Here is a 20302-nt window from a genome sequence, read left to right on the forward strand (position 1 = left end):
CCACTACATCTCAGAGGCAAATATTATACTTTTACTCCACTACAAGTATTTGAAAACTTTAGTTATTAGATACTTTGAATATTTTGATTATTATTACAAAACATACATTAACCACTTCAGCCCTATATAGGGCCATTTGAAATTAGCTGATCTGCAAGCTTGTAGATCTGCTATTTTCAAAAGATTTTAATACATTTGAGAACTTGAAATTGATTGAAATTTGATGCCAATACTTTCACTCAAGTACATTTTGAATTTCAGACTTTTACTCGTAACAGAGTATTTCTATATTGCAGTATTGATACTTTTACTTAAAGGGGTACTTCACTTTCACATAAAATAAACATTAAAAATATATATTAAAAAAAAATGAAAGAAGTTATGGCAAAATAAAGGCCCCCTCACACATTAGTAGGACACTCTAATGCGTGAGGGGGCCATGAATTTTCCATTACTTTTTTCATTTATTTTTAATATATTTTTTAAATGTTTCCCCGACCCTAAAGTGAAGTATCCCTTTAAGTAAAACATTTTAGTACTTTTTCCACCACTGGCTATTTGAAAATAGCAGATCTACAAGCTCACAAGTCACAACATGTTGCTATGCAGTGCTTTGTGAGCTTGTAGATCTACTATTTTGAAAACATTTTCATACATAATGATATAAAGGAGTGTAGTGCACTTCTAAATTTAGGATTTGGTTTTGGTCAATTGATTTAGTTTTCATATTACATTGACATGACGCTGTCACCGCATCCTGCAACAGACGTGCTCATGCAGAGCCCGTCCATCGATTGGTTGTGAAATCGCCCTGACAACCAACAACAACCAATAAAACCCACAACTGTCCCTTCGGACTATAGGATCCATTCTAAACTATGGGATTGTACAACTTGAGCGTCGAGTCACACAGGCTTGAGGCTTTGAGCACAACAAAACTGTGTCCTTGTATTTTAGTTATGAACAAAGTCTTGCTGAGAGCAAAATGAACGGCCCAAGGTAAGGGTAATGCTTTACAAAGTTGTAAGAGGAATCCCTAGGCTTCATCTGACTGACCATCTTGTCCGCTCTGATGAAAAGTGAAAGTAAATGAAACTCGCCCCAAATCACGCTCACCCCCATTCTTTTTCGCGGACCGACGGTTCTTGCATTTGTTTGATGATAAGGTTAGAACATAGTTTTACTGTGGTTACGTTTAGAAATAAGGTTAGGTAGGTTTAGGCATAGTTTACTGAAGTTACGTTTGTGAATACCGCGGGATTTTCCCCGGGGCGATTGTGTTTTAGGGCGACTGTGTTTTGGGGCGAGAGTTTTGGTATTCACCGTGCGTCTGCCAAGCCGCACTCCTCCGCTCAGAAACAGCGTGGAGATGTTAAATTAACGTCTCACTCAGACAGACGTTAATATATATTTCTTTAGCGATATACAAGTAGCTTAGAAGATTGTAGTAGCCTATGCCCAATTGCCCATAAAAATATATACCTAACAGTTGCATCATGATCCATAAATTAACGAGCCTCGCGTCGAGTCATTCATATCATTTATTAATTAATTGAGCTTGGTCTCTCTAGAAGGCATTGTAGTGGTAGATAAGTCGTAAAGCGCTTTGAGTAAGTTTGAGTACTTAGAAAAGCGCCATATAAATGCAATTCATTATTATTATCATTATTATTATTATCTCTCTCAGTATTATTGAGAGATTGTTGAGAAAAACGAGCAATCTTTGTGGATTTCACATAAATAAATATAAACACCTTTACCGCAGCTGCGCAGCAATTGCACAATCAGTGAAAATATTATTGACAAAAACATCGGAATGATTGTTGTAAGAATTGAACGAGCTAAAACCTTTTAAACAAAAAAATTACAGTTTTCATATACTATCATTTATTAACATTGAACAGCACCTGTGCCCCTCCTTCTATTTTATTTTATTATTATATAAGATGATGTTTGGCAACATATGTGATGTCTATTGTTTGTTTTTTTGTTTTATGTGTTTTGTTTTTGAAAACTGAAAAAAAAAAAAAAAAAAAATGAAAAAAAAAAAAAAAAAAGAAAACATCGGAACATCGGTGGAAATAATGACCGATGTCCGATGTCAACATCGGGGTCCAAAATGACCGATGTATCGGTTCCACCGATGTATCGGTCGGGCTCTAAACTATACACGCGTTCCCTAAAATGCATAATGTATGAGAGGGTGCCCTTTGACCTGTCTCAGGTAGCCTGTGGTAAACAAACATAACCTCATAGCGCTTCAATACAGCAGCAGGCCACATAATGTAAGCAGGCTGGCCACCCGGCGAGAGCATGCCTGCCTTCTTGTTTTACCAGGTTGCAAAACCTGGTCTACATCTACACTCGCTAGACGTGACTTTTGCGTGACTTTTTCCTCATTGGCTGGTCCTTTAGCCAATGAGAGCTCAATGTCCTCTCAGAATATGGGATCTAAAGATGACCCACAATACTGTGTTCGGCCACTGTATGTATGTCTATGGTAAATGGCGCTGTTGCAAAAGTGTGGTCGTCGCCACCATACAAACTATTTAAAAAAAAAGTGTGGTCGTCGCCATCAAACAAACTATTGACTTGACTCCTCATACACACACACAGCGCCGCCTCCAACAGTGACCCAGAAAAAACAAGACAATGCACACAAGCCCTTACTGAGGCACACAAACTGATTTAGCTCTGTTCATAAACTATTTACTATTTACTGCCATTTTGGCTGTTTTTATTACAGTAGTCCGCGAGCGAAAGGGTACAGGACCACGAGTCCATTTGGTTCTGTGCGGGGATGCTGGAGAGAGCAACCTGGTATAATATGACTGTGTCATATCTTGTTTTTTAATGAAGGTGTACTCAAAGTGTATAGACGTGTATACAAATGACATTGCATTCAAGTTACGAAAATAAAACGACTCCTTCAAAGGACCCCAATGGAAACAAGCCATAGGCTTTCTTGGGTTTACATTTTAAAAGTATTGAGTATTGGAAATACTCCAGTAAAGTAAAGGTACCTCAAATTTGTACTTAAGTACAGTACTTGAGTAAATGTACTTTAGTTACTTTACAGCACTGACCACAGTCCATCATCTCACCACTCACCTGGTGCAGAGAATCTAGGTTTACTGTAGGTCAGACGTTCTTTCTGCTGATATCAACATCTTGAATCCTGGCACTCCTGGTAAGCGGGATTCAGCTTTTGTGTGTGTGCACAAATGCACATGTCTGTGTGTGTGTGTGTGTGTGTGTGTGTGTGTGTGTGTATGTATGCACATGCACACTTATTATATGGGTGTGTGTGTGTGTGTGTGTGTGTGTATGTATGCACATGCACACTTATTATATGGGTGTGTGTGTGTGTGTGTGTGTGTGTGTGTGTGTGTGTGTGTGTGTGTGTGTGTGTGTGTGTGTGTGTGTGTGTGTGTGTGTGTGTGTGTGTGTGTGCGTGCGTGCGTGCGTGCGTGCGTGCGTGCGTGCGTGCGTGCGTGCGTGCGTGCGTGCGTGCGTGCGTGCGTGCGTGCGTGTGTGCGCGTGCGTGCGCGCGCATGTGTGCTCGCATGTGCGTGCGTGCGCAATGCAGAGAGGACAGTGGTCACCATTTATCCTCTCCTTTAACTCTTTGTAATTAGGTCAGTACCACAACCCAGTAGCACTGCAAACAGCAACTCAGCACACATATCAGCTTGTTTGTGTGTGTGTGTACGCGCACGTGGTGTGTACAACAGTATGTGTGTTTCTGGGACAAAAGCCAACATAAGGTAGTATAACACAGCGGGAGCGGTGTCTTTTCCGCCTTGGGAGACATGATTTAGGGTCATTTCCTCGTCGCCTTCTCTGTCATTTACCATCATTCTCGCTTTCTCTCTCTATATTTCTGTGAGCCTCTCTCTCTCTTTCTCTCTCTCTCTCTCTATTTCTAAGTCTCTCTCTCTCTCAATTAGAATGATGGCACATCTTGTCTTGTAACATCACAGCTATGACAGAGGCATTGTGACGTGAAGTCCATTTATATAACTCATACCTGCAGCATTAAGCTGTCATGTGTCATCAGCACCATTGCATGGCTTTAAGAACATGATCTATCTAATGCAGAGGACATTCTATACTCACGCTCTCAACTACCCTCCACTCAATCGTATGCATATCGTTCTATCTTGCTCTCTATCTAAGTTGATAGATATTTAATTTCACCTAAAACATACCAGGTTTTTTTTCTAAAACATTTTTTTTGCCTTTTGCATTTTATCCATGCTAAATATTCCAACGTTTGGATGTGTAAAAGAGCGGCTGCATGAGTTGGACCTGTAGTCCAAAAATAAAACCGAAGGACTTTGGGAATTAGCCCCGCACAACTTTTTAATTATATACCACCAATCAAACTCTGAAAGAATTTTTTTTTTAGGTCCAGTCTGGGAATGAAGAGACACAATATACTGGGCTAATAAAACCTTCCTTGTGCTAGATTAGCATCCTATTTGTCTTGTTTATCATCAGCCTTCCATTAGCTGTATCATTAGGAGGTTTGCATCCAGCTCTTGGGAAGGTAACAACTAGCATAATGACCTTGTGTTATATGCGATAGATATTATGTCTCCTCTTTATGGACTAGACCGTAAAATCCTCAGTGTTATTTTACCCATTTGTAACTCTGAGAATGTACAAATGTATACAACCTATAGGCCTATTTTGTAGTTTGTTTGCCTTTACTGGTTCAAGACTACAGAAGGGCAAAAACATGGCAGGCTGACCTTATAGCACACCGTGATGTAAACAACACAGCTGCAACTAATACAATTAATAATAGTGTGGTCAATTTAGCTTACATGGGTGGTGTACTATTAGCCTGCCATGTTTTTGGCCCTTTTCACCTGTATCCTATACGGGAAAAATCGTCCGAGCGCTCTACGCCCCTTTATGTGGATTTTACACTGTAGACTAGCGGTTCTCAAACTGGGGTCCCGGGACCCTCAGGGGTCCTTGAGGAGATATGGGACTGTAACTCAAGAGAGTGAACTAAATGGAACAACAAGAAATGATGACGCAGTCATATTAATACCAGGTTGTTCTCTCCAGCGTCCCCGCACGGAACCAAATGGACCCTGTACCCTTTCGCTTGTGGACTAACAAATCGCTGTTGGAGGCGGCGCTGTGTGTGTGTGTGTGTGTGTGTGTGTGTGTGTGTGTGTGTGTGTGTGTGTGTGTATGAGGAGTCAAGTCAATAGTTTGTTTGGTGGCGACGACCACACTTTTCTTTTTGTTCTGGGCTATGATCCCATAGTTTGGGAGGACGCCCGTCGTTCAGAGTATGGGGAAGTCTCGGGGAAGTCTCCCCATTGGCTTAAAGGATTGAAGGACAGCCAATGATGAAAAGGTCGCTAGAAGGTGTTTAGAAAGTGTCGAGAAAGTGTTGAGTAGTTGATCAGTCTCTTCCTAGACCAGGCTGCAAGCAACCGGTTTAAAAGTCCATTTGGTTCCATTTTTACACTCTCAAGAGTTGGGGGTCCGTACGTGGCCTAATACATATCAAACGAACCACTGCTGTAGACATTATTGCTATGTGTGTGTATGTGTGTTCTGTCTTCATTCCTTACGCTGTGTGTTGGCCTTAACCCTCGTCCACGTGGTTCGAGCATGTGTCCATGCTGGTGATCCTGCTCAACTGTGTGACTCTGGGGATGTTCCAGCCGTGTGAGGACGTCACCTGCCAGGGTGATTGGTGCCGAATCCTACAGGTGGGTGGCCATTTAATCTTCTTCTGTACGCATTGTACGCTACACAACACGGCACAATTCTCAGTACTTATTATGGTCAGTGGTGGAAAAAAGTACTCACATTTGTTACTTAAGTTACGGTATCGATACCGCAATGTGGAAATACAATGTGGAAATACAATGTGGACTAGTAAAAGTCCGGAATTCAAAATGTACTTGAGTAAAAGTACAAAAGGTATTGGTATCAAAATGTACTTAAAGTACAACAAATGTATAAAAAAAAGATGTATAAAAATCTTTTTGAAAATAGCAGATCTACAAGCTCACAATGCGTCGCATCACGACGCATTGTGAGCTTGTAGATCTGCTATTTTCAAATGGCCGAAATGTATATAGGGCTGAAGTGGGTAATGTATGTTTTGTAATAATAATCAAAATCTACAAAATAACTAGTAACTAAAGTTTTCAAATAATTGTAGTGGAGTAAAAGTAAAATATTTGCCTCTGAGATGTAGTGGAGTAGAAGTAAAAGTACAGAAAATTGGAAATACTCCAGTAAAGTATAAATACCTCAAAATTCTACTTAAGTACAGTACTTGAGTAAATGTTACTTTACACCACTGTACACTACACAGCACAATCCTCAGTACTTATGGTCCCTGGGGGAGGGGTGATTAGGTTTCTGCTTTCACCCAGCGGATGTCTGCTCAGGTGGCTCAGAGAAGCACATGGGTGGGTGAGCTGTTAGGGATTAGATAGTGTCTCGCTCAGGAATACTTCCACACACAGCCCGGGGCGAGCCGAGGGGCGAACCAGCTGACCTTTACTCGCTCAGCTAAAGAAAAAGTGTCCATTTGATTACATTTGTACCCTAACAGAGTTACAAATGAGGATTTTATTGTGTACCGTGCTACTCCATTCCTCCTTCTGGGGTATCAGCACTGCAGAGGCTGCGGTTGTCAGTGCAGTGCTTTTAACCAATTAAGACCTGAAGCCGATTCTACAAATGTCTCCTAGATCCCAACGGTTTTGTGAAAAACATATGTTTCTATATCAGTGGTTCTCAATCTTTTTCATGTCAAGGACCCCCAAAATTATATGTATTTGGCCGCCGACCCCCATCTCAAAATATTTAAAAAAAATGCTTTAAAAGAATATATATATTCAAAATGTGCACACATTTTCAAAGCTATGAGCTTGTATATCTACTATTTTTGAATAGCCAAAGCGTAAAATAGTTTTAGCTCAAATACAAAAATTACACAGATGCTTCTCCAGGTCTCAATGGGTTAATTAAAAGAGAAATATATAATAGCCAATATGGGTGTTGTTTGTGATCACTATGGGTACCTTGAAAAGGCAAAGTGCAGTAGCAGCAAGCAGTTCCAGTGAGTGCACACAATGCCAGTGAAGGCTGCAGGGAGATGAAATGTGGTGCGTTTATTTACAGTGCCAGCTCTGGTAGCAGTGGTGGAAATTAAAGTACTCACATTTTTTACTTAAGCAAAAGTATCAATACGGCAATGTAGAAATACCCTGTTACAAGTAAAAGTCCGGAAATCAAAATTTACTTGAATAAACGTACAAAAGTATTGGTATCAACATGTACTCAAAATAGGAAAAGTAGAAAGTACTCATTATGCAGAAGAATTTCAACATTTTTCGAATGTATAAAATGTATAAAAATCTTTTGAAAATAGCAGATCTACAAGCTCACAATGCGTCGCATCGCGACGCATTGTGAGCATGTAGATCGGCTATTTTCAAATGGCCGAAATGTATATAGGGCTGAAGTGGTTAATGTATGTTTTGTAATAATAATCAAGATCTACAATAACTAGTAACTAAAGTTTTCAAATAAACGTAGTGGAGTAAAAGTAAAATATTTGGATCCGAGATGTGGTGGAGTAGAAGTAAAAGTATTGGAAATTGGAAATCCTCAAGTAAAAGTACAAATTCCTCAAAATTGTACTTAAGTGCAGTACTTGATTAAATGTACTTACAGTAGTTACTTTCCACCACCGTCTGGTAGTTCCAAGTGCTGCACCATCTTAGCCGTGGTTTCATCTACAGCCTTCTCTCCATGCTTAGGTCTCGCTGGTTCATAGCCAGCCTATCCACCTGGTTAGTGACTACCCAGCAAGCACAGTCAGGACCCGGACCAATCAGTGACGTCTCGATTGGGGCTAGATCAAGTCAAACCAAGACAAGTCAGATCTGGCCCAGAATATCACCTGATTTCAACCTAAATTAATCCTGACCACAAAAACGTCACTTCCAGGACGTCATCTGAACACATTTCTCATCACCCAAAATTGCTGTCCAAATGTCCATATGATGTCCCGGTGATAACGTCCTGTAAATGACGTAAAGATCATCCCCATATGGGCTGTGATCTGGCCTAGTCCTGAACGTCACCGGGGTGATGACCGGGCGTCATCATAACGTCATCATGACGTCATTGTGCTTGCTGGGTAGTGTTTATCTGACTATTAACGCATTAAGGCCTGGTGGTTCCCATTCTACAAATATCTTCTAAATCCTAACAGTTTTCTGAAAAAAAATATGTTATCAGTGGTTCTCAAACTTTTTCATGTCAAGGACCACTCAAAATTATATGTATTTGGCCGCCGACCCATCTCAAAACATTTTGTTCCAGGGACCTCCCCAGAAGCAGAGATTTGAGTTAAACATGTTCGCTTTAAAAAAATATATTCAAAGATTTGCATAAATTTTCACGATTTTTCTAAAATAACAGATCTACAAGCTCATGCACACTCAGTGCCGCGCTATGAGCTTGTATATCTGCTATTTTTGAATAGCCAAAGTATAAAATAATGGTTTAATTGGTTACACAGATGCGTTCCCGGTTTCAATGGGTTAAAAAAAAAGAAAAAGAAAAAAAAACTGGTTTGAGAATATCTGTCCTATGTGAAGGACATGGTCACAAAGTGTTATGCTTTAAGCGCAGCAGGCTCACAACATAAACGGGTTGTAGCATAGTATTTCATAAGCAAACGGTAGGAACCGTCTATGTTAGCTCTAATGTCTTTTTTTGTCAACCACTTGTTTCAACGTTGTGTCTGGCTCTGGGGCTGTGTTGACTCTTGGTGCAGAAGCTGTGCTCGTTATTTTCCCGAATATCGCTGCTTTGGGCAGAAACCTCATATGTCCCAAACCGTTCCTTTTTTCGGTACTTTTCTGTGCACAAAATAGTGAAAATAGACGATCTACAAGCTCACAACACGTTATATTTCCAGTACCTTTTTGTTGTGACACACTTATGAAGTAGTAGGGCATTAGTTTACGAAAAAAACATTAAAAGTTGAAGTATGGAGTACAAGGTTTCTGCCCGACAGCAACGGAATGCAGTTGTTGTTGTTAGGCTGCAGCCGCTGTCCAATTAATGAAGTCACAACCCAACCGTGCTATAAGACACAGCGTGCCCCTGCTGGGCTCACATCAGCTGATGGAGTTGAGGGTTATTTTTATCTCTGAGAGTTGCACACAACTCTTGTTTTTGGACATTACTGTCTTTTAAAACGTAGTTTTACCGTATCCCAATGTGGTAACATGTATGAACCTACAGTATGGAAAGGTACACTAGCATTTTGTGTACATTACACGATGCAAACTTCTCTCACACATACTTAGAAGGGAAAAACAATGACAAAAGTTGTAGATATTGCAATAATAATGTCACAAAATCCCAAGGCCCACCTAGACTCACGGTACAACAGTGCGCCTCGTCACACCGTTAGAAAACCACTGCCTTATAGAATACACACACATTAATACACTTTTTAACAGTGGACATAATTATTATACATGTATGTAACAGTGTGAATATGTCGTTTGTCACTGATGGCCAGGTGCTGGATGACTGTATCTTTGCCTTCTTTGCCGTGGAGATGGTCATCAAGATGGTTGCCCTGGGGATCTTCGGCTCCAAGTGTTACCTCGGCGACACGTGGAACCGTCTAGACTTCTTCATCGTCATGGCGGGGTGGGTATCCCACAATGCCTTTCTCTCACTTCCACCGATGTTCCCGTCTTGCCCTGCCGACTTGAGACTGACACCAGCACACACACACACACACACACACGACACACGCACACGCACACGCACACGCACACGCACACGCACACGCACACGCACACACACACACACACACACAGTACAATTGATTGTAAGTCTCTCTCTCTCTCTCTCTCTCTCTCTCTCTCTCTCTCTCTCTCTCTCTCTCTCTCTCTCTCTCTCTAGGATGATGGAGTATTCGTTGGATGGTCATAACGCCAGTCTATCAGCCATCCGTACCGTCAGAGTGCTCAGACCCCTCCGGGCCATCAACAGAGTACCAAGTAAGTCTGACTTCTCTGAAGAGAAGAGTGTGTGTGTGTGTGTGTGTGTGTGTGTGTGTGTGTGTGTGTGTGTGTGTGTGTGTGTGTGTGTGTGTGTGTGTGTGTGTGTGTGTGTGTGTGTGTGTGTGTGTGTGTGTGTGTGTGTGTGTGTGTGAAGTGACAAATTTGCTGATGGTTTGAGTTTAAAGTTAATGCAATTAATTGAGGTTAGGGTGAAGATTAAGGTGAGGGAATGAATGTCATCAGGATGAAGTCAGTTTATACACTCCACGTGACAAGTGAATGTGGTGTAAAAACTACAAAAATGTGTTTGCGGAGGACCTTCTCACAAGGTGTCGCACACCACTGTAAAAATAAATGGTCACAGACGCCTTCATCAAATGTCGCACGCTCCGTTTGTTTGGGAAGATTAAGCTAGCTCTGTCACCACTCAGCACAGATATGCACTTCTTGGTTTACATTTTGTACTTTGGCTTTTCAAAAATAGCAGATCTACAAGCTCATAGCGCGGCAACGAGTGCCGCGCTATGAGCTTGTAGATCTGCTATTTTTGAAAAATCATAAATTTTGTGCAAATCTTTGAATATATATTTTTTAAAGCGAACATTTGTAACTCAAATCTTTACTTCTGGAGGTCCCTGGAACAAAATATTTTATGTTCGCTTTAAAAAATATATTTTTTTGTGGCAATGCTGTCTGCAAGTCGCGGACAGCGTGCATGCTCAAAACTCAGAACGTTGTGATACACATCGTCGTTTGACACCTGTCGCTCAAAGCATTGACCTTTAGTGTTAGTTGGTTAGGCTTACAGAGGGTTAGATAAATAGCGTTTTCTTAGCCTGGTAAACCATCCCGGCTAGCGTTTTCTTCTTGCCATATATGGAATGCTGCCATACTGTACATCATGAAAGCCAACGTGAGTGCACGTGTTTCTGTCATTTTCCGTGTAAGTCCACTCTGACAGCAACACTGATAGCAAACCGAGGATCTAGTAAGTAAGCACTCTAAGGCCGTTACTCTCTTCCTTAAAAGCCCTGTGACAGAAAGTAGCCATGAATCTACAACCTGGAGAACCACTAGACAATGGTGTCATAACATTCTGGAGGTTTATGGGCCAGCGTGGCACCAACTTCAAGTTTATCCCATTAAGACCTGGAACACATCTCTGTCACTTTTTGATTTGAGCTAAAAAGCATTATTTTGCACTCTGGCTATTGAAAAATAGCAGATCTACAAGCTCATAGCGCGGCACCGAGTGCCGCGCTACGAGCTTGTAGATCTGCTATTTTTGAAAAATCTTGAAAATGTGTGCAAATCTTTGAATATATATTGTTTCAAAGCAACATTTGTAACTCAAATCTTTGCTTCTGGGGATCCCTGGAACAAAATATTTTGAGATGGGGGTCGGCGGCAAAATACTTTTTTTTTTCATTTTGGGAGTCCTTGAAATGAAAAAAGTTTGAGCACCACTGATATAGAAACATGCGTTTTTTCAGAAAACTGTTGGGATTTAGAAGACATTTGTAGAATCGGCTTCAGGTCTTAATGGGTTATTGTCACAACACAAGTTTACCACCGGTACCTTTTGGCCGGGGTCCACTACGGCCATTATCCCTTCATGCTTACTTCTATTGTCTTCTCCTGCTTTGGGCTGAAACAATGAATCAATCAAATAATGCTCTGAAATTATATTGATACTTAACCTCCTGACGCACACTGTTACTTGTATTGCTTGTATAGTATTTTAGATTTATTTCATTGCTTATTTCATTCTGAAAATTCAAAACAGATCATTTTAAAAATGAAATAAAGACAGAACAGATGAATGGTTCTGCAGCACTGTTGTCATGTTGGCCCAGTGTGAGTGACATCATGTCAGTCCATCTCTCAGAGTGTCATCCTGGTGTCCCTCCCTATTTTGGGCATAATATTAGGGGCAAATATCTGAAGAATTGGTCTTGTAGATCAGCTATTTTCCCTGTTCATCGGACAACGAAGTATAAAAGGCTGAAGTGGTGAAGCTGGACTGGTATCTTGATTCATACTACCTTACTGACAGTATATGGATGTCTGTTTACTGTCTGGCTGAACCGTGCCAGAAAGCTCTGTGTGTGTGTGTGTGTGTGTGTGTGTGTGTGTGTGTGTGTGTGTGTGTGTGTGTGTGTGTGTGTGTGTGTGTGTGTGTGTGTGTGTGTGTGTGTGTGTGTGTGTGTGTGTGTGTGTGTGTGTGTGTGTGTGTGTGTGTGTGTGTGCGCGCGCGGCGTGTGTGTGGCCTAGACATAATGTATGTACGCATGTGTGGCATGTGTGTTTGAATGATGACTCCTCTTTCCCAGACTAAAACTGCAGTTAGCATGTGAAAGAGGTTGGCCTTTATGCTCCCGCTTGAGTGATGATGATCACATACACACACACACTGTGTGTATGTGTGTGCACCAGTGCACACACGCCTACAATATATGTGCCCGCATGTTTGCGTTTGTGTGAGTGATGGCCATTTTAGAGAGTGTGTGTATGTTGGTGTGAGAAAATATGACTTTGTATGATCTGTGTGTGTGTGTGTGTGTGTGTGTGTGTGTGTGTGTGTGTGTGTGTGTGTGTGTGTGTGTGTGTGTGTGTGTGTGTGTGTGTGTGTGTGTGTGTGTGTGTGTGTGTGTGTGTGTGTGTGTGTGTGTGTGTGTGTGTGTGTGTGTGTGTGTGTGTGTGTGTGCGCGCGTGCGTGTGCGTGCGTGCGTGTGTGGGTGGCCTTACCAGGGCACAGCAGGTATTCCAAACACTGCCATAAAGCATGGCAGGTCCTCTGTTTCCCACAATCTCAGCACACACACACACACACACACACACACACACACACACACACACACACACACGTACACACAAAAAAGTCATCCGAATCAGTAGAGAGAAAGAGAGGGAGGAGAGAGAATAGAAATGGACCCACATGGACCAACTTTTACACTCTCTGGACCCTATGTATCGCTAATTGTCATTGCTGTAATTTCCAACCGAACGCGGTTGTAATCTTTACTCCCAGTGCCCACATTGTTTAGATACTGAATGCGCCCCATGCGCCATCTAGCGCCCATGGGGCGAGTTGGTGTTGATATGAGGAGTTGTCTGGTGCAGTGCTATCTTACACACAGTGAGCAGAGTCAAAAAAAGTGATTGCGCTTCAAATCTGCTCTGACCTGCTCTAAAGTCTAGTGCAGTCCCCCAGTGCCAGCTATTTAAAGACTGCATTAGATAGTAGATTAAACTGCATACAGTATGTGGGTTTTGCAATGCGCGCACACTTCTTAGCAATCAGAAATACATCCGCAACACAACAATAGAACCGGACATTTTGGTGTTGTCATATGTCCCAGACCTGAATAACAACAGCCACATTAAAAATAATTCCAAAGTCAGTCTACTATCACCTTAAGAACATATCATGGTATATCAACTTATATCTATCTATTTGGAAAACATTGTCCATGCATTCATCTTCAGTGGACTTGACTACTGTAACTCTATCTTTACAGGTCTCCCTAAAAAACTCCCATCAGACAGCTAGCTGTATGCAGTTTATTCAGAACGCTGATGCTCTACCAGGAAAGTGGATCACATCACTCCAGTTCTTAGATCTTTACACTGGCTCGATGTCTGTCAAAGAATGTATTATACAATTCTGCTGTTGATTTACAAAGCATTTAATGGTGTAGATCCCAAATACGTTTTTTTATCTTATGTTTTTTCATGAACCATCCAGACCTCTCAGGGTTTTCTGTCTGAGACAGGTCTGCCTTCTGAACCCAGTGTCAGAACTAGATGCAGAGAAGCAGAGTTTTTTAATTCACCACACATACAGTATCTGGAACAACCTGTCAGGAAAAACAAGGAACAGCATAATTTCACTTAAATCTCATTCGCTAGATGTCAGCGCTGTGAGAGAATGTAAAAAACAAGGTACTCTCACCCAGAGGCTTTATATTTATCTCTTCACTTACAGTAAAGGCAGCTTCTGCATTAACCACTTAAACCTTAGTGTCCCAATGCGAGCTCACAACCAGACATTTGGTGGAGAGGGAGGAAAGGAGCGGAACTAGTATAGATGCCTGGGCAAATCCAGTCAATGAAGTGTATAGGGTTTAAGTCATGGGTCTATGGGGTCTTCAACATGGGGTGCGGGACCCCTAGCCTAGGGGTCCCTGGCGGCACCCCTGTAGTAACTCTGAGGAACCCCTATGGGCCCTAGGGGGTCCTCAGAGTTACTATAAGGGTGCCGCCAAATCTTTGTGTGATGGGATCTTTTTTTTACATTAACCACTTGAACCCTAGCATTCCTGTTCTGAGGGGATTCATGAGCCAATAGCCGATCTACAACTGCGAGGTGTTGAGAGCTTGTAGATCAGCTATTTCCGGCCAAGAGGTTTGGTGTGGAGGGAAAAAGAGCAGAAATATCTGTAAATACTCATTAACATGAATCCAACTTAATAGAAAATACAATTAGTAAACAAACTAACAAAAAACATTAATTTACACAACACTGATGATAGTGCTTTCAAACAACTCATTGAAGCTATCTATGAAATCTATGAAAAAGTTTAATCTGCAAAATAATTGTATACAATATGTATTGGGGGTCCCTGCTTCATCTTTCTTTCAGCTAAGGGGTCTTTGGCTTGAAATACGTTGAAGACCCCTTAGTGTTTAAGTGGTTAAATCACATCTAACAATACCAATTCCTGCAACAGTATGAAGCTCTAATAATCCATTCAAACTGGCTGTTTTTAGTGTAGCTATGTGCACGTATCCATGGAACATTGACACAGAAAAGCCATAAAAAGTCAAACAGACGAATCGGGTATTGCAGAACGTTTTAAAGCCTCCGAATTATTCAGTTTGTTTATTGTGACCAAATGTTCGTTTGCTAAACAATGTCATGCTCTGTTGGCTCGGGTTAATATTTGTTGCCTGGCAACCTCAGTCTATAGTGTGTGTCCTATCAGAGTTGTGAGGGAATTTGTCTCCAGCGGCGCCGCTGGTGTCGGCGTGTGTACCACAACTCTTCCTGGATCTCCCGTCGTGCCTCAGTCTCCATACATCGATTCTGCCACTAGCGGCGCCGTTAACCTTTTAATTAGGTTTCAATAAGAACTGTCGATTATTACAACGCTCTGGCCTGAAAGTTAATGCTGCCGATAGTTTTCTGCTTTGTATCTCTGTCCCTCCCGTCCCCTGCATGCTGCTGTGTGACTGTACAGGGCTAAAGGATTTAGTTGTCAGACTGAATGACATCTCTGTGTTGACTGGGTGGAGAACCCATGGCCACGGCTCATCGCTATTCTGTCCTCTGGCTGCATGTTGTCACTGTCTGTTTGTGTTCGCGGGGCTGAGCTCGCTGTTGTTTTGTGCAGTACGGGGAAGGCTGGCCGTGTGTGTGTGTGTATCGGTGTGTGTGTATCGGTGTGTGTGTGTGTGTGTGTGTGTGTGTGTGTGTGTGTGTGTGTGTGTGTGTGTGTGTGTGTGTGTGTGTGTGTGTGTGTCCAGGTTTTTACAACTCATTGCAGCCTCTATGTACTTCCATTTTCCACACCCATGACTATTTCTAATTCCATTCTAAATAGGCTACAATCACTTTGCGCCCTGCGCCCCACTTTGCGCCCATTTTAGCCTTGGATCCAGACTATCATAGATGTATTTTATCGAGTGTGACTTTTACTTTCGTATCTATGATGGGTCCCATGGATACTATTAGGAGGTCTCTACCTCCTAATAGTCACTTGACATCTACGCGTAAAAGCCGTACTTCTCCGTACATGTACAAAAAAATCATGTTAAGTACCGAACCTGTAGCCACGGATGTTAACTCGACATTCGGAACCTGTGTGCATTGTATTAGTCCGTATTTTTCAATAGATATGTGTTTTAATGTCGTCTGTGTTGGATTCTGTCAGAAGTTCCCTGTATTCCTCAATGGCGGGGCGCATCAGGTGAAAGCCGATATTACACTCAATGTAAACAGGTAAACGAGGAAATAAAATGGCTTTGAGGCACAGACACGATTAAAACACTTCTTTATTGAAAAATTGTGATTAATACAGTGCACAAAGATTCCGAATGCTGAGTTAACATCCGTGACTACCGGGTAAGCACCTCCAACTTTACGGGCGGATGTCCAGTGACTATTGGGGGGGTTAAGACCAAGACTATCATAGATATGCAAATGTCAAAATCGATAAAATACATATATGATAGTCTTGATCCAAGGCTACGCCCATATAATGCACTGGCGAAATACCACCGAAGCAGTTGCGCCCCCTAGGTCCTAAATAGCGACTCCTCTGTCTTTCTTTCTCTCAAATGCATGCACACACGCACGCACACAGATGTTGCTTTAAAGCTTAAAAACGTGGTGTAGATGGATGGATGCATAAAGATGTCTCTCATCCTGGGTTTTCTCTGGGGCTTTCCTGCCACGTCATGATGAAAATATGACCAGGAAGGCAACTCTCTGCCTAATTAGCTACCTGTCCTTTTTTTCCCTTTCCAGTCCTTTGATAAGTGTGTATATGCACACACACACACACACACACACACACGCACACGCACACACGCACGCGCACGCGCACGCGCACGCGCACGCGCACACGCACACGCACAGTGATGACTCATTCCTGCAAAGCAGGAACAATTAGGACTTCACAGGACAGCATGAGTTGAAAGCCCTGAACAATCCAGTCCTGTTTTAAGTCTGTTAGACTTTCCGATGTTATCTAACAGCATGCTGCTGAACGCAGCTCTGCTTATCATTCACACACACACAGTACAATAGAACGCTGGTTCCACAACCCTTTATTCTTACGTCTGACAAAAAGCTGAGACCCCCCACATCGTTTGGCCACACGAACATAAGCACACACACGCACGTGTTTGTCAGACCACTTTGTTTAACCCAGTTGTTTTCAACCCTCAAGGTCCATTAATTATTCGGCATTTAAGCCACGGAACCACCGTTTGATGAGATTTAGACTCTCAGACCCAAGACTTAGAATATTTTGTTATCGTTGGATAAGATTTTGTCCACAATTCCATGCTGTATTGATATTGGTACCATAGGAGAGATGACAGGCCAAGGTTGATCAAAATAACAATTATTTAATTAAGTAATGCAGATGTTTAACAATAATGTAACTCTTGAGAGCGTAAAATGAAATTTGGTTTCATTTTACACTCTCAAGAGTTAAAGATCTATAAGGGTCCATTTGGTTACCAACTCTCCATTAATTTTCCATCATTTAGCTGGGGACCACCTGGAACCCCCTGAAGGAACACGGGTGGTCCCCGGACCACTGGTTGAAAACCACTGGTTTAACCCATTAAGACCCGAGGCCGATTCTACAAAAGGCCTTCTAAATCTGTAGTTGTAACTTGTCACACTTTCATAATTTTTCAAAAAATGTTCAAAAATAGCAGATGTACAAGCTCTCTGACAGCTCAGACAGAGACAGTGGACGAAAAGCAAGGACGCATTTAGAAACGGCCAGTCAGTTTCAACGAGAGAGAGAGCCATCACGCTTTGCATAAACGTGTGCACGTGACTGCGAGTGCAGTGCACGTGTACGCACACGCACAGATGTTTGTATGTGTTTTATGCGCGTGAGCGTGCGCAGTGGGAACTCGTGTGTGGCTGAGAGTGTACGCGGGCGTACACTGCACGATGCGTGCAGCCTACATGCAGTGGTGGAAAAAGTACTCACATTTTTTTACCTAAGTAAAAGTATTTTTAGTGAGTAAAAGTACAAAGGTATTGGTATCAAAATGTACTTAAAGTACCAAAAGTAAAAGTACTCATTATACAGAATGTCCCATTTCAAATGTATACAAATCTTTTGAAATGTAGACAATCTACAAGCTCATAATGCGTCGCACCGCTACACTGTACACTCTACACTGTAGTACAGTACAGTACTTGAGTAAATGTACTTAGTTACTTTACACCACAGCCCTGCACGGCGTTGTTGCGTACACGTGAGCGCTATGAGTGTATCTAATGTGACGGTGCTGTGAGCTGTGTAAAAGAGGACAGAACACCCTGAGAGCTCCTGAGGGACTGGACCCCCTTCACCCTGCTGATGCTGAGCGCCAGCGACAGCTGGAGGTGGGCACCGCTGCCTGTTAACCCCTTCAGTCCGGGAACGCATCCGAGTCATTTTAAAAGATTTCTTTGGGCTATTAAAAAAATTGCAGATCTACAAGCTCATAGCGCGGCACCGAGTGCCGCGCTATGAGCTTGTAGATCTGCTATTTTAGGAAAAATCGTGAAAATGTGTGCAAATCTTTGAATATATATATATGTATATTTCTAAAGCTAACATTTTTAACTCAGTTCTTTGCTTCTGGGGGTCCCTGGAACAACATATTTTTAGATGGGGGTCCGCGGCCAAATAGGTATAATTTTGGGGGCGACATGAAAAAAGTTTGAGAACCACTGATATAGCAACATACGTTTTTTCAAAAAAACTGTTATCATTTAGAAGACATTTGTAGAATCCTCTGAAGCAAAGATTTGAGTAAAAAATATTTGCTTGGTTAAATATATATTCAAAGATTTGCACACATTTCCACAATACATATTTCTTTGCAGATCTACAAGCACTCGGTGCTGCGCTATGAGCTTGTAGATCTGCTATTTTTGAATAGCCAAAGAAATCTTAAAACGACACGGAATGCGTTCCCGGTCTTAATGGGTTAAGTAATTGTATCTGTAGGGGTAGAGGTTGCGGGTTCAGGCCTTGCTGGGTGAAGTCATGTCAGACTGTCAAACACTGTGTCGTCAGTCTTCTGTGGTGTTACTGGCCACGGGGACCAGGTTGTTGGTTGCAATCCCAGAAGAGGAATAAAGGTTGTCGCATCGTATTATAATTACGAGCCCTGACTGCACGGACACCCAAGAGCCTTGTTATAGAGGTTGCGGCTGGACTGTGGCTGGATTTCTGGGTCCAATGTCGAGTCCCAGACCACCGATTACTGATGTTTTTACTTTTGTCAAAAAGTGTCATTTCTAATCCATTTGAAAAACTTTTATTTCAGAAAATTTCACTTACATGTATGTAAACAACACGCACGCACACACGCACACATGCACGCATATTGGCCAAACTGATGTTTTGGTCTGTGTCACGCGCGCGCGCGCGTGTGTGTGTGTGTGTGTGTGTGTGTGTGTGTGTGTGTGTGTGTGTGTGTGTGTGTGCTAACTGCTTGGAAGAGTCCTCTATCTTTCTGCATTTTCCCTCTTGTCCTCTCTCTCACTAGTTCTCTCTCTGTCAGTATGTTGAGCACACGTATGTCTGTGTGTATGACAGCTACTGTATAACCATAACATGCCTCATATAGGAATAATAAGTGTTTATCACACAATACTTTCTGAGCTGATCTCGATGCCGACGGCGCTGTGTGTGTGTGCGCGTGTGCGTGTGCGTGTGCGTGTGCGTGTGCGTGTGCGTGTGCGTGTGCGTGTGCGTGTGTGTGTGTGTGTGTGTGTGTGTGTGTGTGTTAGTTTGGGTATGGTTAAGGTAACCGTGAGAGTAATGGACGGTTATGTTAACTGTCCTTGTGTTAAGACCTTTTTAATACCTCTAAAATGAAATGAATAATAATAGTAATACTAATAATAATGTTATAATGGCATTACAGTGAGTTCTGAGGAAGAGCAGTTACTGTAACTTTAGCGATGAGAGCATAACTGGAAAACTGAGTCAACTGAGTCAAGAATGGGTATGAGTTTCTTTGTCCATCGTCTGTGAGCTTAGGATGGAATATCATACAGTAAATAATACCTCTGTGTGTGTGTGTGTGTGTGTGTGTGTGTGTGTGTGTGTGTGTGTGTGTGTGTGTGTGTGTGTGTGTGTGTGTGTGTGTGTGTGTGTGTGTGTGTGTGTGTGTAGGTATGCGTATCCTGGTCACCCTGCTGTTGGACACTCTGCCCATGCTGGGGAACGTCCTTCTCCTCTGCTTCTTCGTCTTCTTCATCTTCGGCATCGTGGGGGTCCAGCTGTGGGCGGGGCTACTGAGGAACCGCTGCTTCCTGGGAGAGGATGTCAGAACGTAAGGAAACATCACTGGTCACATGACACATCATCACCACGGCAACCACCTTCAACCCCCCTTCCCTGTTTCGGGCATGTCATTATTATTTGCAAAAATCTTCAAAATCATTCAAATATGTTTTATTCTGT

The 20302-nt window shown here is 42.2% G+C and overlaps 1 protein-coding gene across 1 annotated transcript in view; it reads left to right on the forward strand.

The window, feature by feature from the left end:
- The first annotated feature begins 5627 nt into the window (after positions 1 to 5627).
- The window catches only part of cacna1ha (calcium channel, voltage-dependent, T type, alpha 1H subunit a), a 105066-nt gene continuing 90391 nt past the window's right edge, over positions 5628 to 20302 (forward strand). Inside the window, exons 1-4 of the mRNA XM_080446564.1 lie at positions 5628 to 5741; positions 9593 to 9726; positions 9985 to 10082; positions 20012 to 20171. Coding sequence (XP_080302690.1) covers positions 5649 to 5741; positions 9593 to 9726; positions 9985 to 10082; positions 20012 to 20171 — 485 coding nt within the window. The 5' untranslated portion in view covers positions 5628 to 5648. The remainder of the gene's footprint in view (positions 5742 to 9592; positions 9727 to 9984; positions 10083 to 20011; positions 20172 to 20302) is intronic.

The sequence above is a fragment of the Gymnoscopelus braueri genome (assembly GCF_963280865.1).
Source record: "Gymnoscopelus braueri genome assembly, chromosome: 13".
NCBI classification, from domain to species: domain Eukaryota; kingdom Metazoa; phylum Chordata; class Actinopteri; order Myctophiformes; family Myctophidae; genus Gymnoscopelus; species Gymnoscopelus braueri.